Source organism: Olea europaea, chromosome 8 (assembly GCF_002742605.1).
Source record: "Olea europaea var. sylvestris chromosome 8, O_europaea_v1, whole genome shotgun sequence".
Lineage (NCBI taxonomy): Eukaryota > Viridiplantae > Streptophyta > Magnoliopsida > Lamiales > Oleaceae > Olea > Olea europaea.
This window is the reverse complement of record NC_036244.1, coordinates 20,832,814-20,857,852: the sequence shown is the minus strand read 5'-3', so window position 1 is coordinate 20,857,852 and position 25,039 is coordinate 20,832,814. Positions and strand designations below refer to the sequence as shown.

The window sequence follows — 25,039 nt, the reverse complement described above, 5'->3', positions numbered from 1 at the left end:
GTCAAAGCATTACAAAAGATGGATTAAGATATTGTCAACATCATGAGATTAGTGAGAATATGTAAAGAACAACCCCAAGCAACGAGGGACAATAAAATGTGAATCATCTTTTTAGAACCATTTCTTGATTTTGTAATAAGTGTAACATTGATGTTTATCAACATGGATAATATATTTGCATCTTTAGGTTGTTCACGATATAACACTCAAGAATGACAAATCTGCATTGCTTTCGTGTAGATTTCTTCTATGCCGTCTTCAATATGTAACTTCAAGAGTTGAATTATTGATTTTTTGAGGTAAATAGTAACTTAGTCCTTTGTATTGCATCAAATAATTCATTTCCTACTTTCAACAAAGACAAGTTAATTTAGCTTTGCGAGTATTACCCTGAATATTTTAAACCACTAGAAATCATAGCACTTGATAAGAATTCAATTATGTATTACTGATATGCACGCTCACGAAATTTTAAAGGTTTAGAAGGCTTTAGTAATCTTGTTGAAAAGTCAGTTGTGACAGAAAATTGAGATGTATTCATTAGTATACAGACTTGTAACAATATCTGAAATATTATTTTATGTAAGCCCATTGTTTGATCATATTTTTTAATATTCATTTTTTTTTCAAACTCCTTTTTAATCGTATATTTCATATGATTTATAATTTTTATCAATTTTTTTAACTACACGTTAAATTTTATCAAAATCTTTTATAAATTTTAATTTTTTATTCTAAAGTGAAGGGAATTGAAATGGGACACTTCCCGTCATTTGCCATCACATTTCGGACCAAAGAGAATAGACATCTCGATAAAACAAGGTCTAAATGGGTGCCGATCTGTCCCTGCCTCGCTCCCACACACACTGCTTTAATCCTTCCACCGGTACCACTCCTTTACGTAGCAAATCAAAGCACAACTCTTTCATTTTATATCCCTTTACTATATCCTTGCACATCCATATTCCACAATCAGCGAATTTCTCCATGGACCAGGCTTTGAAAAGCAGCGGAGTTGAAGAAATGGAGACCCATAAAAGAAATTCTATGAGCCTTATCTTTGATCCTCACAAAATTGATCACCAATTGCTTCAGAAAATGGAATATGATGCCCTTGTATGGAGTTCCCTTCACGGGCTTCTTGTTGGGGACACGAATTCACTGGTCGGTTTACAAATATGGTTATTTTCTCTAATGACCTCTGAACTTTTATTTGTTTCATGAGGCCACGCTTTGTAGTGCAAAATTCAGTGGCCATTAGTGAAATTTACTTAATTGAAATTGAAAATTTCCTTCATTTCATCTCCTTCTTTTATGAAAGTGAAAAACATCATTTTTCTGTGGTATGTTGTTCTTGTTTCTATTGTTTGATTAACGAGCTGTGGGTAAAGTAGTATTTATATTTTGCATGATTTACAGTTTCTATTATTTTGGTTAATGTCAGAACTGAATGGTAAAGCACGGATTTTGATAATATTCTTTTTGTTTCTGAAGTTTGATCAATAGATACCCTGGTGTCAAATTGATTTGTTTCATAGCAGTGATGAATTTTCAATGTTATAAACGTTTGATTTAAAGTTGAAGTTCCTCTTAAATGGGCCGGTCAAAAATGAATTTTTTTTTTTTATGGATGGTGATGCATTGAATAAATAGTATGTTAGTAGTTTAGTCTTTTCAAACTTGCAGAGATCAGGAAGAGTGCCTGGTGTGGGCATGATTCATGCGCCATTTTCTTTGTTACCTATGCCATTTCCTGAAAGTCACTGGAAACAAGCTTGCCAAATAGCTCCCATTTTCAATGAACTCGTGGATCGCGTGAGCTTGGATGGAAAATTCCTACAGGACTCGCTATCCAGGTTAAACTACTTGTACTCTTATTAAAAAACTGCGCTCGTGAACAAGAGCATCCTGGTTCAACATCATCATTTTTTTTTCTTTTAATTATTGGTAAAAGAAACTACAGATAGCTGCCAGAAGTTATTTGCACTTCTGTAGTCCCTCGAAGTTGCATCTTATGTCCTCTTAACTCCCGAACTATTTCTTTCCTTAATTTTTATAGACTCTCAGATAATGCCAGATGTGCGTCATTTTCCAACCAGTCTTAATTCAACATTTCACCTTTCTTTTGCAGAATGAAGAATGTGGATGCTTTTACTTCCAGACTCTTGGAAATTCATTCCAAGATGTTAGATGCCAACAAAATAGAGGTATATGTCAATATATTCAGTTGGATTGTCTATGTTGTGTTTGAAAATTGGAGGTAATTTCTTTCACTCAATGTAATAGAAACTTAGACCAAATGGTTTGGGGATTGATACACAGCACCTGGACACTATATCAATAATGTTATGTATGGTACCTATATTTCTTAAATGTTGTAACTCACTTGGTCTCTCCTTCACTTGTTCATTTGGACCTTTGTTGGAATGCGCTATTTTTCAAGCCAGCTCACTACATTTATACCTGTTTATTTCTGTTTTCATGATTGTTTATTTTGGATGGTTCCTATCTGGCTCACAATTTATGTTGCAAGTCAACTGTTTAGAGATAGAACCCTTCCGAAAGGGGAAATCTAATTTATATTTGAATCCTCATTCTTAGCAAATATCTACATTTATCTGTATTTATTTTGTAAATATTGCATCTGAGTTGGCATGTAATTAGAAGGAGCATGTTATTAGGAAGTTACCCTTTTTTTCCTCGTAGGAGTTTGGTATAAATACTGTACATGCTATTCAAAATAAAACTGGACAGCCAAATTATTCACATAGTATCAGAGTGTATACCAATGCTACATTTGTGTTAAATGTCAAGTGCTATTTTGATTTCTCAATCAATTTTTACGGTGTCATGATTTTGAAAGGTCTAGCTTACTCACTTTTTGAAAGGTCTAGCTTTCTCACTCAATTTTTACTGTGTCATGATTTTTGAAAGGTCTCGCTTCCTCACTTTTTTTATTAACTTCAAACTCTTACAAACTATACATGGAAGTGGATTATGCTTATTACATGCTGACGATTACACTAATTTTTGTACCTGTAACCTAGGAAATACGTTTAGGACTACATCGTTCAGACTACATGCTGGATGAACAAACTAAATTACTTCTCCAAATAGAGCTCAACACAATTTCATCTTCATTTCCAGGGCTGAGCAGTCTTGTTAGTGAGCTTCACAGGTTACCTCAGTAAATATACTTTGTTCTTTTTGTACATAGGTTTAATAACGATTTTTAAGCGATTCCCCACCCTTATATTTATTGGAACATTTGTATCAGAATTTTATTTCTTTTTCTGTTACTTCACATGTTTGCTTGAGTTTTTATGTTGTTCTTGTTCTTGTTGGGTCATGCTCACAACAAAATCTATGTTCACTAATTAAATTGACTAGAATTCTATCTACCTTTGAGGAGGGAAAGAGAAAATTATCTAAAGTATACATCATCAGCAAATGACAGATTTTGACATTGAATCATAATTACCTGTTGTTAAGTTGGAAATTCCTTTTTGAATCTACATTCTGAAATTTTGAACAGTCTTCTTTCCAAGTCCCTTGAGCCATTCTTGCAATTTTTGAGGATTTTAGAGATATTGCACCCTTAAAATAGTTATATTACTGTGTATGATTTCTACTCTTTTCTCAAGCATTCCCAACAGAAGTTCGCAACTAAAAATATGATTGTAAAGCATGGATGGCTTCATTTTCCAGGAGCTTACTTCATCAATATAAACAACACCTCGCACTAAATCCTGAAAGGATTCCACAGAACAGTGCTGTTACCAAGTTTGCTGAAGCATTGTCTAAAGCGTGGAGTGAATATAATAACCCAAGGTTTGGTTTATTTAATGAACTGTATTAATTCTGAATCTGCAACTCTTAGCTCATTGAATTTGTTATGAACTCAAACATCCAATGCAGGGCAGTAGTTATGGTTGTGGTACAAACTGAAGAACGAAATATGTATGATCAACACTGGCTTTGTACGACGTTGAAGGAAAGATATCCTTTCTTGTCATGTAAAATGCTTCTTATGATAAAAAATTTTCATGCTTAGTTATTAATGCTTCGAGGTAAACAGGGTAGAATTAATTAGAACTATTATCTTTCTTGTGTGTTTGTCACAAGATTTCTTCTGGAGATATTTTCTTAGCCTAATAATACATATCAAGTTACAAGTATTAGAAAGACATTGGCAGAAATTGATGCGCTTGGGGAGCTTCTGCCAGATGGAACACTTGTTGTGTATGTATCTAATGAAACTGAAGTACAACTTTGATCACCTGAATTAACAGGATTAGCATGTAATCTTTCTGCTTTAATCTTTAGAAGCTTTATAATTGCAGGGATGGTGAAGCAGTTGCGGTCGTATATTTTAGAGCTGGGTATGCACCAAGTGATTATCCTTCAGAATCAGTGAGTATATTTGCTGTTCTCAATGTGATTATTCTTTAGAATAAGTGATAACATGCGCTTGATTTGTATGCTGCTCACTGTGTACTCATCTTTCGGACGTGTCTCACAATCAAGAATGAAATCTTGCTTTGGACTTACACAGGATTTTGTTAAACAATGTGAATTTCACGCAAACTAATCTTTATTTGTTGTTATTTTTTATTTTTTTTTATATTAAATTTTAAGCATGCGGTGAAATTTGGATCCAAGCTTCTCGCTGATTTTGCTAGGCCCAATGATTGTTTATCCGTATATCATAATTTTCTTGTAGGAATGGAGAGCTAGGCTACTGATGGAGCAGTCGTCGGCAATAAAGTGCCCTTCAATTGCGTACCATTTAGCTGGCACCAAGAAGATTCAACAAGAGCTTGCCAAACCCAATGTACTTGAAAGGCAAGTTACTTGTAAGAGTCTGTAACTCTTTCCCGAAGGCTAATTAAGTTCAACTTTTGTTGTGCTTTATCATGCCATAACGTCGAAGACGATGTGGATGTTGGTTTTGTGTTTTGCAGTAATGGTGAATTAACTTTCAATAAATTCTTGTAAAAGGTGGTGTTCCTTCAATATGGTTGAAACTTGAAAGTCAAGTTTATAAATCCTTGTCCAACCAATAAGTTCACTTTAAATAATAGAAATAAGTTACTGCATAGTTTTTTTATTTAATAAATGCATCGAAAATAGCTCTATCTATACCTTCAACTGCTTGGATAAATTTTCCTTGGTTTTGTAAGCAGATATCTTGAAAACAAAGATGATATTGTCAAATTACGAAAATGCTTTGCTGGGTTATGGAGTCTGGAGGACTCCAACATCGTTAATGATGCTATTGAGAAACCTGGGTTATATGTGATGAAGCCTCAAAGAGAAGGAGGAGGTCTGATTACATATCATCACTACGAGTCTAGATTATTGCTAAAATTATTATTGACTGTTTGTTCTTACCTATCTCACTTCAGGGAACAATATCTATGGTGATGATGTGAGAGAGACTCTACTTAGAATAGAAAAGGAAGGCTCAAACGAAAATGCAGCTTATATTCTTATGCAGAGAATTTTTCCTACTCTTTCTCCTGCCATTCTAATGCGACAAGGCATTTCTCAAAAAGATCACGTCATATCAGAACTTGGCGTATATGCAGCATATTTAAGGTAACCGGCATTTGCAATGATCTTTGCACATCGCATATAATTCCGGCCATGTCATAATGATGTTATGTTTTTTGCTGTATTTCAATATACATACAGGAACAAGACAAAGGTGATAATAAATGAGGAATGTGGTTACTTGTTGCGGACGAAGGTGTCTTCCTCAAATGAAGGCGGAGTTGTTGCTGGCTTCGGTGTTATAGATAGCATCTATTTAGTATAATTTACATGATTGCATTTTGCACATCTCTGTGTTTCTAAACTGTGGGGTGGAGGCCTAAAATTCCTGCCTAGGCGACTTGGTGTCTCCCTTAGAGAAAGAAGTGCGTTAAAGAATTTGATTGGGTGAGAATTGTAAATTTCTGCTTCTTTAACTTCAAGGCTCGTAACAATGTTCAGTCGAGCACATGGTAGATTTTTACGAGTGTTAAAATTCGAAATGATTATTCAATTCAAAGTCATGGGAGTCAAACAGGGGCTTAGTCGTGGGATTAATTTATTGTAAAGTTAATTTATAGTCTTTTGAGATTCTTGAAGTCCAAGGAATCAATGCACTCCACCCTGTTCCTATACAAATTATATAACTTCAACAAATGAGTTGCATTCTCATTTTGTTTTCTCACTTGTACCAAATTGTAAGAGAAGTAACAGCTTCTGAAAAGCTCCTAATTCTGTAGCTTCAAAAAGCACTCCTTCCTTCCCTCTTATCATTCGTCCCAAATTTCCACATGATCAGAAGGGAAAACTCGGTTGATAAATCCAAAGCGAGTAATAATTTCTTCACTTAAACACAGGCATAGTTAGAGAATTATCATAGGCCTTTTCCCTCCCTTCACTAGAATTGCATATTCCATCCAAAACACCTAATGCCTGCTCACATATGCTTTTTTCGCATCCCACAAGCATATCTACTAGAACTTCGACTAACCCTGTGTCACAAATCTTTTTATGACATCGTCTTTGTAGTTTGTTGTTGTACCATATAGTATATAGCTAATAACAAAGGGAAAATTGGTTTTAGTGTAAAAACCAAAATTGAGAAAGTGACTTTCATGTCAACTTCGGCCAAATATTTTGAATTTGATCCATTGGTCAAATTACAAATATAAGTAGACGAGATTGTTCTACTCGTCAGGTAGATTCTCATGATATATTTGGAATCTCAAAATCAATTTCAGATGAAAGAGAAATTATAGTCCAAAGTTGGGAAGAAAAATAGAGGAAACTGACTTACTCGACAATCGCTCGACCGAAGACATGGCTTTCACTCGAGTGATAGTCTAGCGAAAAGTGGGCGAAAAATTATCTATAGAAATTTGGACGCTCTCGCTTGAACAAGATATCAGCGTCGGGCTAGCGACGGCAAGTGTTGCTTCTGTTCATAAGGTTACAAGGCTTGGTTCGCAATACTTTATCCAAAACCCCTCATCCTCTATAAATAGGACATTTTGGACGTCCATAATGCATCCAATATATCATACTTGCATTAAGCATTACTTAAATATCTTGCAAAAACTGTCCTATAATTCATTCAAAGTCATTTTCTTGTTGTAGAGAGAAACTCTGTCAAAAGTTTGTTGTAACTTGTGATTTGAAGTTCTTCTACCACAAGTTAATTCCCTTGTATCTTGGGAGGCAAATGGAATGATCCGTAAGCACCGCTGCAAGGCAATTTGTCTTAAAGAAAGAGTGGAAATTCACTTGCCTTGGGTAATCCTTTTCTTGTTCTTGTTCTTCTTGTTCTTGTTCTTCTTTTTATTTCTAATTTTATTATAGTTTACATACTATAATTTTAACTCTATACATTGAGTTTAATCTCGCTTCTGCAGATTAAACTTTGCTCTGATTCATTCTGTATTAAACAACCATTTTTACTGCATATTTGCATATTTTAAGTTCGGAACAACAATCTTAAGACAAATTTCGTTTGTGCCTGTGGTTGTTTGTGAACAAATCGTCTTTCATCATTGGAATTGGCATAACTTGTTATTTCTTTTTGTAGCATTAAACTTCTATTTATGTAATAGAAATGATTACTGTTGAGGCTACTTCGAGTTAAAATGGGACTAACAATGTGGTTTCGCTATTGGCTATACCACTTCAAAATACTATAATCTCGCATGGGGAAAAATCTAAAAAGTTTGGAGCTCTGGACTTTAAGAGATGGCAACAGAAGATGTTCTATCTTACCACTCTAAACTTGGCAAAGTTTCTGAAGGAGGTTGCACCAAGTGTATTAGAAGGAGAAAAAAATCGTGAACCGATTATTGCGGTAGATGCATGGAAGCGCTCGAACTTTCTATGCTTGGTTTGGATAATACACTTTATGGAGTGTATAGTTCAAAAGATTTGGCCAAGGATCTGTGGAATTCATTGGAGAAGAAATATAGGATTGAGGATGCCTAAACAAAGAAGTTTATTGTCTGCAAATTTTTGGATTTGGATTACAAGATGGTGGTTTCCAAACAGTGATTAATCAAGTACAATAACTTTAAGTTCTATTACACGACATTTATGCCGAGAAGATGGAATTAAGCGAATATTTCCAAGTCGCAACCATCATTGAAAAACTTCCTCCTATGTGGAGAGATTTCAAAAACTACATTAAGCACAAATGCAAGGAAATTAATTTGGAATAGTTGATAATTCGTTTGATGATTGAATAAGACAATAGGAAAATAGAGAGAAGGCCTATTGTCCAACTTGGAGCAAACTTTGTTCAAACAAATTTAAAGGTTGTCAACTAGAAGCGTAAGATGTCTGGTGCTGCATTGAGAAGGGACAACTCCAAGAAGGCTAAAAAGTTCTAAGAGAAATGCTACAACCGTGGAAAGGTCAGACATTATTCAAGGGAATGTTGAAAGCCAAAAAAGAATGGACAGGCCAACATTGTTGAAAAAGACATCCTTTCTGAAGGAATGGAAGAGATGAATCTATCCACAGTTGTTTCCGAGTGCAACAATGTTGGAAACTCAAGGGAATGGTCGATTGACATTAGTGCTACCTGTAATGTGTGTGCAGACTAAGCGATGTTTTCCAATTGTCAAAAAATAGATGGACAACACTATTCACGAGAAACTCCACAAGCTCCAAAGTTGAAGGACAAGGAAAGGTCACTTTGAAAATGACATCCGGTGAAGAATTCGTCCTCAACAATGTCCTACATGGGTCGGACATACGAAAGAACCTTGTGTCCTGGTCTCTGCTTAATAAAAATGGTTTCAAACTTGTATTTGTATCCGACAAATTCATACATAGTAAGAAAGAGATGTATTTATGAAAAGGATACTTATGTGATGGAATATTCAAAATGAACGCTCTAACTATTATACTAGGGCAAAGCATTATCAATAAAAATTCAAAATTCGTTTATATGCTTGAGTTGTCTTGTTGTGGAATGGTCGATCAGGACATATGAATTATAAGTCTTTGCGCAAACTTATGAATCAAAGTTTAATTTCGCTACTTAAGATGGATCATAATCATAAATGTAAAGTGTGTGTTGAAGCAAAATTGGCTAAAACACCATTCCACTTGATTCAACGGAACACGACACCTTTAGAATTAATACATAGCAATATATGTAATTTGAAATTCGTTTAAACTAGAGGTGGTAAGAAATACTTTGTAACTTTTATTGATAATTGTACAAGGTATTTGATTACTCCCACAGTATTATGCGTGATTGTAGTATAGATTTGAGGTGTCGATTTCAAAGGGAGATGGAAAATTTTACCAAGGATCAAACAAACTAGGATTTTTGTAATTTTATGTAAATGTAGATTGTCAATTGGAATGAAATTTAATTATCAATGCGCGAAATTAGTGAAGCATCCAAATTCCCTCAATTGGATTGGACCATCGACATCAACAATTCATAGCTTTTTACACAGTTAGAAGTTTTCATCACAACCCTCTAATCGAAATATTTAACAATGAAGATCAATTAATTTTCAATTGTAATCCTAAGATCTAGATTTTTGCAAATCATTCCCACACATGTTTATTGGACTAAGATTAAGGAACGACCATATACACAATGCATAAGTCAGTAAATAATCCACCAATAAAATTGAAATTCAACAATTAGTTTAATTCTATAATAGAGAAAACGTGATTGAGTTTATGAAGAATATAGTAAAAGTTAAATCAATTCCAAGCAATTTCATGAAAGAAAATCTATATCTAGAAGTGTTTGACAATAAAAGTACCACTTTACATGAATAATTGATGTGAAATAGCCAAATCCAATAAGTTCCTCCGTAGATTCACCTAGGAATTTAGTTCTCCATGAATTTCTTAAGCCAAACTTGAGAGAAAATTGATAGGAGGTGAATGGGGGGCATTCTAGGACGACCTAGGGTCATAAAATTACATAGGAGACGTGTTTCCATAAGTTTTGGACTGAAATTAGGAAACTAGAATTTTTCCTTCGAAAGTGAACCATGCGATCGCATGCTATAGGTCCTTGTGGTCACATGGAACAATGAAAATGCACCTTTGAATTCCATACAAGTGTTTGTGCGACCGCATGGAAGAAAATCGTGCGATCGCATAGTTATTGCTATTTTTTTCGCCGAACGGCTTTTAGTATTTTGGCCATAACTTTCCCTCCCAATATCCGATTGAAATAATTCAAGTTGCGTTGGAAATATAACACAAAGTGCTAAAATCAATTTTTTTAGATGTCATCTACCAATTCGATCGCTTGACATGTCAAAAATGGGTTCCAATATGAGGCTGAAAACGGTGCGTAACTTTTTTCGATTGGGAATGGATATGTAATCAAACTTTGACGATATTTCATCCCTTTGTCTTCCTTTTTCATCCACTTGATCTCTAACACTTTCGAATCTTCATCATAAGGTTAGATACAAGTTTGGAGTATTTGCACTTTAGTCCCTGAACTTTCATTTTCTTCCACTTTGGTAAAGTCGATTCCCTAACAGTCAAATATTTCTATCACTAAAATAGGATTCAAAGGCATCATATTACTCCAGGACAAAGTGTCCATCTTTTGGCCCCTCTCACAAGATCTACAATAGGCATTAGTATCTTTAAACAAAGTTGGCTAGTGAAAACCTCTTTGTAGAATTTTTGTAGCAGTCTTTTTCATGGAAAAATGGCCTCCACACTAGGTATCTCCTCATCAGAGATACAACATCTCAACATCTAATTAGGACAGTATTTAAATAGACATGGGTCATCCCAATAAAACTTACGTGCAACCATGAACTTTTTCTTATCTCGTGCACTCCACTCTTCTGAAATTTTCCCTACATCTAAGTAATTTACAATGTGAGTAAACCATGGTAGAAAGGATACAGAAGATAAATGCTCATTTGGCAAGTCATCTCTAATTGGCAAGGGGTTCATGTTGTCTTCAAAAGTTAGCCTTGACAAATGTTCTGTTACCACATTCTTTACTCTTTTTATCTTTGATGGTGATATCAAATTCCTACAAAAATAAGACCCACTATATTAAATGTGTCTTAGCATCCTTCTTTGTGAGGAGATGCTTAAAGGCTGAATGATCTGTGAAAATTGAAAATGAGAACCAATCAAATAAGAGCAAAGACTATAGCTAATATCTCTTTCTCAGTAGTGGAGTAATTCATTTGAGCATTGTTTAGATTCTTACTAGCATAGTAAATGACAAAAGGCTTACCTTCCCTTCGTTGCCCAAGGATAGCGCCTACCACATAATCGCTTACATCACACATAATCTCAAATGGTAATATCCAATCAAGTGGCTACATTTTGGGTGTTGAAGTTAGCTTGTCAATTAGCATTTCAAATGCCTCTTGGCAAGCTAGGGTTCATTAAAAAATGACATCTTTGGTGAAGAGGTTAAAATGGTCTAGATATAGATGAAAAATTTTGTATGAACCTCCTACAAAAACCCGCAAGCAAATAAAAGATCAAATATTTTTTACTGTTTTAGGTGTAGGCAATTTAGAGATTAATTCAATCTTGGATTTATCAATCTCTATTCCTTTAGAAGAAATTAATGCTTGAAGGTACCATGAGATGACGCTTCTCCCAATTCAAAACTAACCTTCTTTTTCTCACATCGGGTCAAAACTCTCTCCAAATTCAGCAAGCATGTATCAAAAAAAGTCCCAAAAATAGTCAGGTTATCCATGAAAACTTCCATGTAATTTTCTACTGTGTTATTAAATATACTCATCATGCATCTTTGAAATGTAGCACGAGCATTACAGGGTCCAAATTACATCCTACGAAATGCACAAGTACCAAAAAGATAAGTAAATATGGTATTTTTCTGGTCCTCTGAAGCTTTTCAATTTAATAATCATCCAAAAAATAGTAAAAAAGATGGCTAGCCATAAGCTCTAGAATTTGGTCCAAAAAGGAAAGAGGAAAATGGCCCTTGCAAGTGGCAGCGTTCAACTTCCTATGATCAATGCACATGCGCCAATCAGAATTGTCATAGGAACCAATTCTCCTACTTCATTTTTTACCACTGTGACAACTAACTTTTTAGGGATTACTTGTATAGGACTTGTTTTGTAAAATCCCGTAAGTGTACGGGATCGTTGACAAGTAATATGTGATTAGTACGTATCATCCCACGAGGAATAAAATTCAATTAAGTATGCTAGTCTTTAATTAGATTTTAAGTTAAAAAAACAAAAGTGGTTGTAATTTGTGATTGATCTAAATTCATTGAATAAAGCTTGTAAAATTCAAATTTAGTATGTGTATGGAATAAATGTATTGAATTACGAATCCACCTATTATTATCTACTCCAATTCTCGACTATGTATTTAGTTTCGTTCATGAATTCTTGAAAATAAATAATTCTATTATAATTAATTTTTTTAAAGACAAATTAAATCTATTCTAGCCATGATCCAAATCTATTCTTAGAATGAATAGAATGCATTCAATTTTATAATTATCTCAAGGATTGTACATGTAATAGATATTATTCCTAATATTTATTGCACATATGTCAATCAAGCAGTATTCTATACTTATTGTGAGCCTTTCAGTACTACAACAAGCAACCATATATTTAATTGGTGATCAGCAATCAAATAATAAAATTAGTCAAGCAAGATTAATCAAGAATTGTAAGAATTTAACAAACTACTTGACTTGAATTAAAAATAAATAATAAAAGGTTTCATCTTCATCCAATACATATAAAGAATTAGCCTAGCAAGTTATATAATAAATCACACAAAAAGATTTGAAAAACAATCACCCGAATTTCAAAACAATGATTGGAAAGTGAAAAATCAATTTCTAGTTCGTTAATCTTCAATCTGGACGTTGAATCTTCAATTTCTTACGTTAATCATCTCCAATAATGTGTCCCCACGTTCTAGCCATATCTTGTAGTTTAAAAAGTATGTTAAATTTGATTTACATAGAGTTTAGGTAAAAATGAAAGCTAAGCTACTTGGCCCAAAATTTGCTCGCCGTGCGCCATCTAGAAGTTTTGCTCTTGGTAAGGCCAAAAGAAGGTCTTGCATGTGCGCAAGCTTGCGCGCGCGGGGTATAAACATCTTTCTTTTGCTGTACTTTTGTCCCTCAATTTTGATCTTCATTCATTTTGACTCTTTTTTATGTCTTCTTGTCCGTTAGCGTCGAATTTTATCTAATTGACTCCACACATTTTCCAAGATTGATTTTGGGTTCGAATCAATTATTATCACTTTGCAATTTAGTCTCCAAACTTTTGATTTAGTCATTTTTCGCCATTTTTCACTCATTTTCTTCACTTCTATCATTTTTCATAGAAATGTATCTAACAAACTAAATATATACGAAACTAAGTCTCAATTCATTTGAAATAATAATAATTGTTCTAGTTTAACGATTGAAATAAGTGTAATAAATACACTTATCAACACTAACCCATTTACTATCTGCAATTGGATAAATGATACATGTATCTAACAACTTTAATATTTCATTTTTCACCACTTCTTTCATTGTGGGGTTTAACCTATATTGTGGATCTCCTTTAGAGCCTGTCCCTTCCTTTAGGTAAAACTTATATGAGCAAATTAAAGAAATAATATACAATGTTAGCTATGGTCCAACCTAATGCAAATTTATGCTCATTCAGAATATTTAAAAGGTGTAATGTAAGCTATTGATGGTTGGGCAGGCGGTTGGTTTTCAAATTTTTAGCTGAAATTGAAGTGATTCCACCACCCCTGATTGTACCTAAAACATTATAGTGTTCTTCATAAACCCCTCTCATCTCAGATAAAGTGGTATACTCTTATGCTAGATGACCAATTCCACCACACACACACACAACAAGGTCAAAGGGACTTAACACAAGCAACAATACATGTAAGCTTTGAGTCCATAGCATGTAGGATTTCAAGTTCTCTAGTAAGGGTTTCTAACTTGACTCTGAGGCTATCCTCCTTCCAAAGATGATAAATATATGTACTAGAAAAGTTTCCTATAGGTTGTAACCTATTAGTACTATCAAAAGCACTAGGTCCAGTCCAAATGCGAGCTTTTTTGATGAAATGGGTCTTTTCACGAAAACTCACCATAACACATCATCTCAATAAATTGAGGCTCCCTAGGTGTTAGTCCTTCATAAAAATAACTTATAATATGCCAACTCTCATAACCATGGTGGGGGTAAAAGGCTTGTAATTCTTTGTATCTTTTCCCTTCTTGGTATATGGTGTCACTATCTTTTTGAGCAAATGAAAAAATTTACTTTTTCAGGGCACTAGTCTTATGATGAGGAAAGTATTTGTTGAAAAAGGTTTTGAGTCATTTCACCCCATGTTCCAATCGAATGTGGTCTCAATGAATATAGCTAACTTTTTGCTCTTTCTTTAAGTGAAATGAAAAAAATTTAAGCCAACTGCATCCACTGTACCATGTTGATTGTGTAAAGTTGCAACCACTTCCTCAAACTCTCTAATATGCACATATGGGTTTTCACTTTCAAGTCCATGAAAAGTGGAAAAATGCTTAATCATTCTCAATTTAAGATCCATACGTGACATATTAGGTGGAAAAATAATGCATGATGGTATAGATGTACGTGTGGGATGAATATAATCATGAAGAGTTCTATAGGACGGATCTTCGTGCTCACTTTCACTCATTGTGTCAATGTTTATAGATACAATTTTGAAAATAGGGTTAGAGAGTTTCAAACACTATATAGGGTCTATCAACAAATCTTCCTTGCTCGTCTCAATACCTACTTATAAAAAAAAAATAAAAAATGTAAGAATAAAAAATAACAATAAATCAACTAAAGAATAATAAAGGAGCGAAGTCACCTTTTACAATTAAATCCCTTAGAGAGCGTTTGTTTGCAAGCATAAAATTTGTACGAAAAGTAAATAAATTGTTAATTAAGGCCCCGTTTGATACACATTAATGTAAAAATAAGAATGAAAAATATAGTCGTTACGAGTCCCACATAAGAGATAAAAACTCAAACATAGTGGCTTGATGTGATGGATAACGGTCAAATTTTAATTTTAATTGGCAAATAATGGGAAACAAACGGGGGCTAAATATGGTTGATGATTTAATTTTCAACCTAGAAAATATTATATTTCATAGTGAGTGATTGACTTTGAATTTAAAATCAAATGAATAAGTTTATTGATTTCAATTGAATAACTTCATCAATTCTTCTTTAAAACGATTTATGCTCGCATCACAACAAAATTATTAGTACATAGGAGAGTTGGCAACCTACGTTTAATTTTTATTAGGAATAATTAAGACCCAGTGTGATTATCATTATAAAGAGATTTTCTTTGGGGGCAAATGAGCTTTGAAATAATGATTTTTTTAAGAATGTGTGGTTGAATAGTCCTTGTTTTATTGTTATTACAAAGAGAAATTGGTGAAAAATGATGTTTTGAATATTAATATTTTTAGAGAATGTATAGTAAAAAATAAGAATTTTTTTGGATTTACATACAAAATATTTTTATTGTGTGAATGTGTGATTGAAAATGAGTATGGAAAATAAAAAGTTTGAAAATAAAGAGAGTCAAATAGGGATAAAGTAGGAAAAAAATTTGAATTAACATGTAAAATATTTTATAATAATACGTGTAATTTAAAATGAGTCTAAAAAAAGAATTATATAAAAATGATTGTCAAACATGATCTAATAGATGTCCTATATTCATCCCACTCCGTCAAGCCCACCCCAACCTCATCTAGGCTGGAGTTTGAAGAATTCAAAAAACACGGCCCTATTCGAATAAGGTGACGATGTGGCATCCCTATGCTCATCGGTAGCGGGGTGCAGATATGGCGCCCTGGACGGACATGGCCAACTGTCTAGCAAAACCCTAGAAAAACCTGTCTGGACTATTATTTTATTCTTAGGTTTATAATTTAATTTATATTTGAAAAATAAATAAAAAAAGTGGAAATTAGGTCAAATAGTCAATCTCATAAGACACTTTACAAATTTAGTCTTTGACCTGAATAAAAGTATTAAAATAAATATTTTAAATTAAAATTAACAAACTACCTGAACTATCCTCATTCCATCAAAATAAATTTTTCCCCTTTTCATTTTCCTTTTCCAAATTCATCTCCTCTATGAAACGTAGAAACCCTTCGAACCCTAAATCCATTTCTTCTCTCTCGTACCTCACGACCATTTCTTCCCTTTTAAATGCCTATTCTTCTATATCTTTTCCCTCTAAACAAGATTAGTGTTTAATTATTCTTCCATTTGGAACGCTACCACTACCTTGAGTAGCTCCACCACGAACAATCACCGTGAAGAGCTCATTTAAGGAACCAATATCTCGGTTGTCTATCCTCAAGTATAAAGGTTTCATCGATTTTATTTTCTGTGAATTTTGTAATAAATGTGGGCTTCTCAACATATTAATATTTTTTTTATTGTATCCCATTTAGTTGTTTTTTTTTCTTGAAAGTGGGTCTTTTGTATCTTAACCATCTTCCAGGTCCATTCGCGTTGGTTTTTTGGTAGGATTGACAACCCTTGATCAAATGTTAAATTTAGGAAGTTTGTTCCTCTTTGACTCTTTCTTTTTTACTTTTTGTATACATTAAGTTTTAATGGGTATACGAGTGTTTGGATATAATTTTAAACAAAAACAGGTAGTAAGGATTTATGAGATAATTAGTTGATTTGGGTATGCATTCATTTATGTGGGTTCATCTCTTTTTTCCTTATTCAAGTAGTTATACGTTAAAGAAGTAATTATGTAACAAAAAATAAGTTTCTTGGATTTTAATGAAGATAACTAATATGTATGTTGAAGAAGATTGAATGCCTTTCCATCCTCACATTTTCTGCCTTAAATTTTTTAAGGTTTTTATTAACTAAAAGTATGATTGAATGCATAAATTCAATTTTACTTCTAATAGGAATAAAGGATTTTTAACAGTGAACAATTTGTAGAGGATCTACATATAATGAATAGGTTTAGAGTAATTCGACCAAACAGAGTACTACTTTAGGAATTCTATGAGTGCTAACGATGCCTATAACTCTACAAGTTAAAGGGTAAGTTCTGTAAAAGTATTATTAGGCAAGTGATTTTTTATCATAGGTCTTCAAGTTGAAACTGGTGACTTATGTAATAGCAAGTTAAGATAACACAAATTAGGTATAAATTAAGGGAATGGTGACTTAGGTCGTTAAGGCATGTGTTGGACCCAAAGCTGCCTATGTTCACATGAGATTGTTTATCTTAGCTAATACCTTTTTGTTTTACTTTAACATTTAATCACTTCAGAATTGCAGAAAATTTGCATAATCGACTATTTTATTGGGATATTTATGGCAGAATTTATAATTTTTGTGGATTTGGATAGTGATTTCTTTCTTGCCATTTTCTTTAAGTGGTTTTGTGAATTGTCATCTATTAGTTTCTCTCATCATACCTCATTTTGCATTTGAATTAGACATAACTAAATTAGGCCATCTTTCTTGAACATCTATTGTCAAATTATTCATATAATTTTTATACATCTTTTCAGTGTCTACTTTACTTGTAGAATGTTGGATCACTACTTTTTGACCTGGTTGAATTAGAGACATGTGATTTTCATTACAATCCAATTTCGTTGTAGTATCAAATTGTTGGATACAAGGAAATCTAAGAGGACCCTATCATTTATGTCAAGCCTACGTAGGAAGATGACCTATTTGGATAAAAGCAAATCTATAAAAGTAAATATGCCTAAGAGGACCGATTACAGTCCATTACTGAACATGTCAAGTATCCAATTGAGAAAAAACATAACTTTGCCATTTATGTAGTTTATCTAGTCCTGAAAATGGCAACCTATCTTTATGTAATTTTAAAAATGTCATCTTGTCATTTATCTATTTTTGAAAATAAATTGTACTAAGAATCACTTAATATTACTGTAAATTCTTCATACTTGTTCATTAATTAATTAACATAATCATTTTATGATTTTTATTGTAGAAATGGAATACCCATTTGAGTATGTGATTCCCATTGAAGTTAGAACTAGAAGGAGACCTTCACAGAAGTGTTCCCTTCAAAAAACTTGACTACTTTCACGAGATGTTGGACGACGTTCAATGCTAATGGAGTCTTATTTTAGACAACTATATCAAAATAAAGCGTATTCCTTTTCCAACTTAGCTAATCCACTAGCTTGTAATAATAATGATTTTAACAAAAAAAATGAAATGAGATTTGGCTTTCCAATACGTCGTTGTATATTCTCTACAATGTGAGGAGCCTTTTTGTATGTCGTTGCCCTTGCAATGTGGAAATGAAGCACTAGATTGCACATAAAATGGACATTGATGGACATAGAACTTAGATGCTAATTTTGTCTAGTTAGTATTGATTTTTATGATTTGATTAGGGATGATTGATTACAGAACTGGTGTATGCATGTTGACTAGTGTTGCTATGAAATTTTACTATGTTTTCCATTGTATGAGTGTTTTATTCAAATATTGAAGCAGTTAAGGTTGAAATAAAGTTGCAGTTTTTATGATGGATGGTATATTTATGCGATAGAAAAACATATTGTATTATTAACTATGCACACTCACTCAGTTTGGAAAATGGCAGTTACACGTTTAAAATGACAACATGCTGTTTTAGGTCACGGGCTCTCAATTTCACTACGAAACAAATATTGGAACATGCTATGTTTTGTATACCCTAAATGATAGTCATACTTGTAAAATGATAACATATGTTTTGGATAACGGGTTCTCGATTTCATTTGTACATTACACGTTCTATGTTTTTGTAAACTTTACCCCCTAAATAGCACCCATGCATGTAAAATGATAACATGTTGTTTTACGTTAAGGGGTCTCGATTTCACTCCAAAACTAGTAAAATAATGTTTCGAATATCATAAAAAACTTGTACATGTTGAACAATTACCCGTTTTTCTATTTTGTAAACCCTATACCCTAAATCTAAACCCTAAACAACAATCTTTTTTTTAAATGACCAGATGATGTTTGGGTCACGGGATATCGATTTCACATCGAAACTAGTGAAACATCATACATGACTCATACACATTATTGACAACACGTGCTATAGTTTATATACCATACTTGTTATTTACATTTTTCTTTATTGTCAAGTGTAGTGCAGTTTCCTACCAAATTATGGAGTAATTCACTACAATTTGAACAAATGTGTCGATCGCAATGTCGAAACATAGTTAAAACTTTCATCCCTAAACTTTCTTTTGGTTACGGGTATAAATGAGCCGAAACAAATACTAAATGAGTAAAAACGTTAGTCATACATTTAAAAAGACCAGATGTTGTTTTAGGTTATAGGGTATCAATTTCACTCCAAAACTAGTGAAACGTGCTTTCAAACATCATACGTGACTCGTACACATAGAACGACTATATGTGCTATGTTTTGGATACCATACTTGTTACTTGGATTTTTTTTTTGGGTCAACTGTAGTGTAGTTTCCTATCAGATTTTGAAGTTACTCACTATAGTTTAAACAAATGTGTCAACCGTAACATCAAAATATAGTTAAAACTTTCATCGATAAACCTTCACATCGTTACGGGTGTGAATGAATCGAAACGAATATTAAATAAGTAGAAATGTCAACAATATGTTTAAAACGATCAGATGCCGTTTTGGATCACAGGGTATTGGTTTCACTTCGAAACTAGTAAAACATGTTTGAAACATCATACATAACTTGTATATATTGAACGACTACATGTGCTATGCTTTGGATATCATACCTGCCACTTACATTCTTCTTTATTGTCAAGTGTAATGTAGTTTCCTGCTAGATCATGGAATAACTAACTATAGTTAGAAAAGGTGTGTCAACCGTAACGTCGAAATGTAGTTAAAACTTTTATCCATAAACTTTCACGTGGTTACAGACGTGAATGAACCGAAACAAATATTAACTGTGTAGAAATGTCAACCATACATTTAAAACAACTAGATGTCGTTTTGGGTCACAGGGTATAGATTTCAATTCGAAACTAGTAAAACATGCATTAAAACATCATACATGACTCGTATACTTTGAACGACTACGCATGCTATGTTTTGAATTCCATATTTGCTACTTACGTTTTTCTTTATTGTATATTATAGAGTAGTTTTCTACCGAATTATGGAGTGACTCACTATTGTTTGAACAAATATATCGACTCAACATCAAAATATAATTAAAACTTTCATACCTAAACTTTCACATGGTTACGGACGTGAATGATCTGATACGAACACTAAATGAGTAGAAAAGTTCGCCATATGTTTAAAACCATCGAATGTCGTTTTAGGTCATGGGTATCGATTTCACTTGTACATTACACGTGCTATATTTTTGTATACTCTACCCCATAAATGGCACATCTACCTGTAAAACGACAACATGCTGTTTGGGGTCAAGGGGTCTCGATTCTCGAACACTAAATAGCTATCAGAATTTATCAAAAATCGTCACAAATTGAATATTAAATTCACAATTTATGTTCAACAGTTAACATTCATACATTCATAACAAACGTGAATGAAAGGAAATGAACACGAAATGAGTGGAAATGGCAACCATACGTTTAAAACGACCATGTGTTGTTTTCATTTGAACAAACAGTGCTGCTATGGAATGGGTTTGAAAACATTAGAATGAAGAAGAATTTATGGATTTATGTTTGGTTATATGGTAAATATTAATCTTCAGATCGGACATTTTAGTCATTTCAATTTAAAGATATTTTAGACTTTTAATATGATTATAGGTACTTGACCAATAAATATTGATATAGGCTATTTTATCAAACATTATGATTGACTAGTTTTTAAGCAAATCTCCCATTAAAAAAATTAATCATGTTACTTGTACATTTTGTTTGATATCATTCAAATTATAAACATGAAATGTACTAGAAACTTTATTAAAATAAAATAAAATAAAAATGTTGAATGGAGGAACATAATGAGAAATGGATGTGACCATCCCATCCAGTTTCCACCACAATTTCATACTGTATACCCACCCATCTTGTTCCTTGCAAAACCAAAAGGAATGGACATCCATGGAGTAGTCAAAAAAATGTGAAAATGGGTGTTGGCCTGTACACATTCTGCTCTCTTCCTACCTCCAGTACCATTCCTTTGCGTAGCAAATCAAACCACAACTCTTTCATTTTCAATACCCCTACTAAATCCTTGCAAACCCATCTTCCAAAACCAGCGAATTTCTCCGTGCCTCAGGCTTCGAAATGCAGCGGAGTTGAAGAAATGGAGACCCATCAAGGGAATTTATGAGCTTTATCGTTGATCCTCACAAAATTGACCCACAATTGCTTCAGAAAATGGAATATGATGCGCTCGTATGGAGTTCCCTTCATGGGCTTCTTTTTGGAGACAGGAATTGACAGAGATCAGGAAGAGTGCCTGGCGTGGGCATGGGTGATGCCCCATTTTCTTTTTTGCCTATGCCATTTCGGGAAAGTCATTGGAAACAAGTATGCCAAATAGCTCCCATTTTCAATGAACTCGTGGATCGCGTGAGTTTGAATGGAAAATTCCTACAGGATTCGCTATCCAGGTTAAACTACTCGTAAACGAGAACTTCCTGTTCACCTTTACTGACACCAAACTTATATGTTTATAATGTGGTTCACCATCATCTTTTTTGAACCTTTCTTCAATTTTGGTAAAAGAAACTACAGATAGCTGCCAATGTTATTTAACTTGTGTAGTCCCTGGAGGTTGTATCTTATGTCCTTTAACTCCCGAACTTTTTCCCCAGCATTGTCTTAATTCAACTTTTGGCCTTTCTTTTGAAGAACCAAGAAAGTGGATGATTTTCATACAGACTTTTCGAAATTCATTCTAAGATGTTAGATGCCAAGAAAATAGAGGCATATTTCAACATATATTCAGTTGGTTTGTCTATGTCGTGTTTGGAAATTGTACGTAATTTGTTTCTCTCAATATAATAGAAACTTCTCATGTTAATAAAGCTATATATAGTACCTATATTCCTTAAATATTGTAAGTCACTTGGTCTTTCCTTCACTTGTCCCTATGTTGGACCGCATTATTTCTTTCAAGCCAGTTCGCTACATTGATACTTGTTTATTTCTGTTTTCATGATTTTTCATTTTGGATGGCTCCTATCTTGCTCTCGATTTATGTAGCAATTCAATTGTCAAGAGATCAGAACCTTCCAAAAGAGGAAATTTATTTATAATTGAATCCTCATTCTTAGCAAATCTAATTTATCTTTGTATTTATTTTGTAGATATTGTGTATGAGTTTTCATGCAATTAGTATGAGCATATTATTACGGAGTTTCTTTCTTGTAGGAGTTCTATATAAATACAATCCATGCTCTACAAAACAAGACAGAACAACCCATTTTTCTCACATGGTATCAGAGTGTATATTCTTTATCCTCCTGCTTCTTTTCCTTTTGATCTTTTGGCCGTAATTGTCAAAAAGCCAAAAATTGCACAACCTTCATTGCCATTGGATTTCCTTTTCCCTAAAACCAAAGAATTGCACCTTCATTGCTGGTCTAAATTTTGCGTAGTAGAGGTCTTTTTGGACTTTTTGTTCAAAACAGGCATATTCGAAGCAAAAATATAGTTTTGCTTCCATGTTCAAATAATCAAAAGAAAAATGCAACAAGAAAAGCTCCTTTAAAAATAAGTGAAAACAATTTTTTTCATTATTCAAAATACTGTTCAACCCTCTACCCTAACCCACAGCCTGCCTCCCCTCTTAAAGAGAGGGACAGTGCGGAAGGTGCAGCAGGGAGCACAACAAACTTAAGTGAGATTCAATAAATCTCACATTGCAACTTTCAAGTTCTTTGAGTGATCATCAGATTACGTTAAATCGTCATTCTTACTCCCATGTTATAAAATCACGTCCACAGCAGAACTGCCAGACCTTTTAGGCAATCAAGGTCACCCATTTTTTTTTTTCTTTTTCAAGTTTTTTCAGTATTTTTTTCCTACATTTTTCCTTGAGAATTTTTTAGCATATCCCAGATTCAGTGCTAGTACCAACAGATTCTTGACTTCGTACTAAAGACATAAAATTGACCTAGGCCCCGTTTGGTAGGGATTTTTTGCCCCAAAAAATTGATTTTTTGACCGTTATTTTACCATTCAAGCCGTAATTTTTGACTTCTTCTCTCACATGTGGACCCCACTTTTCTTCTAACGGTCAAAAAATCAATTCTCAAAATCTCTGTCAAACGGGCCCCTAATATAAAAGATTGTCAATTGGATGGTTCTAATACCAATGCAACATTTATGTTCAATGTCAAGTGCCATTTTGATTTTTCACTCTATTTTTGCAGTGTCGTGATTTTGAAAGGACTTGCTTATTCACTTCGGTTATTAATTTCAAATGCTTACATACGTGCTGAAGACTACACTAATTTTTATATACCTTTAACCTAGGACTACATCGTTCAGACTATATGCTGGATGAACAAATTAAATTACTTCTCCAAATAGAGCACAACACAATTTCATTATCATCTTTTGTGCAGGGCTGTCTTGTTAGTGAGCTTCACAGGTTATCTCAGTAAATATGCTTTGTTCATTTTGTACATTGGTTTAATATTGATTTCTCAGCAGATGCCCATTCTTATATTTATTAGAATGTTTGTATCAGAATTTTTATTTCTTATCCTTCTATTTTAAATGTCTGCTCGAGTTTTCATGTTGTTCTTGTTCTTGTTCTTGTTCTTATTAGGTCATGCTCAAAACAGAATCTTTTTTCACCGGTTTAATGGGCTAGAATTCTCTCTACTTTTCAGGTGGGAAAGAGAATTATCTAAAGTATACTGTTGGGAATCTACTTATACATGCACAGCGGAATTTAAAATTATTTCGATTCCCACCCAATAGATCTCATTGTGTTTGGTTAGGAATTGTGATAAGATTGTACCTTTTGTCAGATCTGCAATCTTTTTGCTTTTCCTTTTGTTCTATCAACCTTGATTTGCCACCACAGCTGTCCAATTGTCCAGCCTCCAACGGTGATCCACACAGAGAATATGATTGCAGCCTCTAGGGTTTTCTCTTGTGCTAGCAAGAATAATGAAAACCTTAATGGACCTCAAACTCTAGCTATGTATTTATATAAACCCAAACAGGCTCGGTCCGGTCCGGTCCAATAATTAATTAATCCAATTAATTAAATCCGGTCCGTGAATTAATTAATCCAATTAATTAATTCGAAAATATAAATAACAAATCCAATTAATTAATTTATCCAACGATTGTTAAATTAATCAATTGGCAATTTGCAATCTTCCAATTCTCTTTTGTGTGTGACCCATTAGGTTCCCGACCACGATGCCTAACGACGTGAAATATTATTTTGATCTAATCAAAATTGATAAATTAAAACACTCTTTTAATTTATCGTCAATTCACATTCGCCGTCCCTGATTGACATCTAGCAATGTGTCAGGGCAATACATGTGACGGGAAATGTCACGTGGTATGACAAAACCAAATTCGTTCGTTTACCGTGAAACTATAATCCCTTCGTCAATATGATCCGATCAATTACGAGATATGGAATTGTGTCAATCTCGATCATCGATCATATCTTTCACTCCACTATTAAGTCAATATAAATCGAAAACTCCTTTTCGACTCATGAGTACACCTTGGCCAAGGATTTCATCATTGACTTAATTGAATGAAACGCAGATCATAATCTCCTACTATCTAAGAGTGACGAATCCTTTATTGATCAATCACAACCTTCATACGATTCTTGACGTACCCGAACGATGTCGTATTAGCGGCCCTTTTCAGAGCAACATCCAACACCGCCAAAGTATGACTGTCCTCATATAAGGTACTATGACGACCTCAAGTCAAAGGACCAATTTCACTACCGAACGTTAGAGATTAACCACTGACACTCAGATAGT

The 25,039-nt window shown here is 33.6% G+C and overlaps 2 protein-coding genes and 1 pseudogene across 5 annotated transcripts in view; 2 read left to right on the top strand and 1 right to left on the bottom strand.

Moving 5' to 3' along the window:
- The first annotated feature begins 775 nt into the window (after positions 1-775).
- On the top strand, positions 776-6,134 carry LOC111399162 (glutathione synthetase, chloroplastic). Its single transcript, XM_023026419.1, has 12 exons — positions 776-1,164; positions 1,687-1,856; positions 2,132-2,207; positions 3,048-3,178; positions 3,709-3,831; positions 3,919-3,999; positions 4,162-4,242; positions 4,344-4,413; positions 4,724-4,845; positions 5,187-5,326; positions 5,409-5,601; positions 5,698-6,134. Exons 1-12 carry the CDS (start codon positions 829-831, stop codon positions 5,819-5,821), a joined length of 1,647 nt encoding a protein of 548 aa, XP_022882187.1. The 5' UTR covers positions 776-828; the 3' UTR covers positions 5,822-6,134.
- On the bottom strand, positions 6,097-11,788 carry LOC111398434 (annotated as a pseudogene).
- Positions 11,789-21,073: 9,285 nt separating this feature from the next.
- LOC111399163 (glutathione synthetase, chloroplastic-like) overlaps positions 21,074-25,039 on the top strand; it is an 11,122-nt gene continuing 7,156 nt past the window's right edge. For 2 of the 4 annotated variants that reach the window (XR_002703592.1, XM_023026422.1), the window contains exons 1-2: positions 21,074-21,676; positions 23,845-23,908. Coding sequence is in view for 2 of the 4 variants with exons in the window: in XM_023026422.1 (XP_022882190.1) it covers positions 21,646-21,676; positions 23,845-23,908 (95 nt within the window). In the remaining 2 variants the exon portion in view is untranslated. Of the gene's footprint in view, positions 21,677-23,267; positions 23,665-23,844; positions 23,909-25,039 lie in introns of those variants that run through there. The other 2 variants (XR_002703591.1, XM_023026420.1) reach the window with 2 other exon arrangements.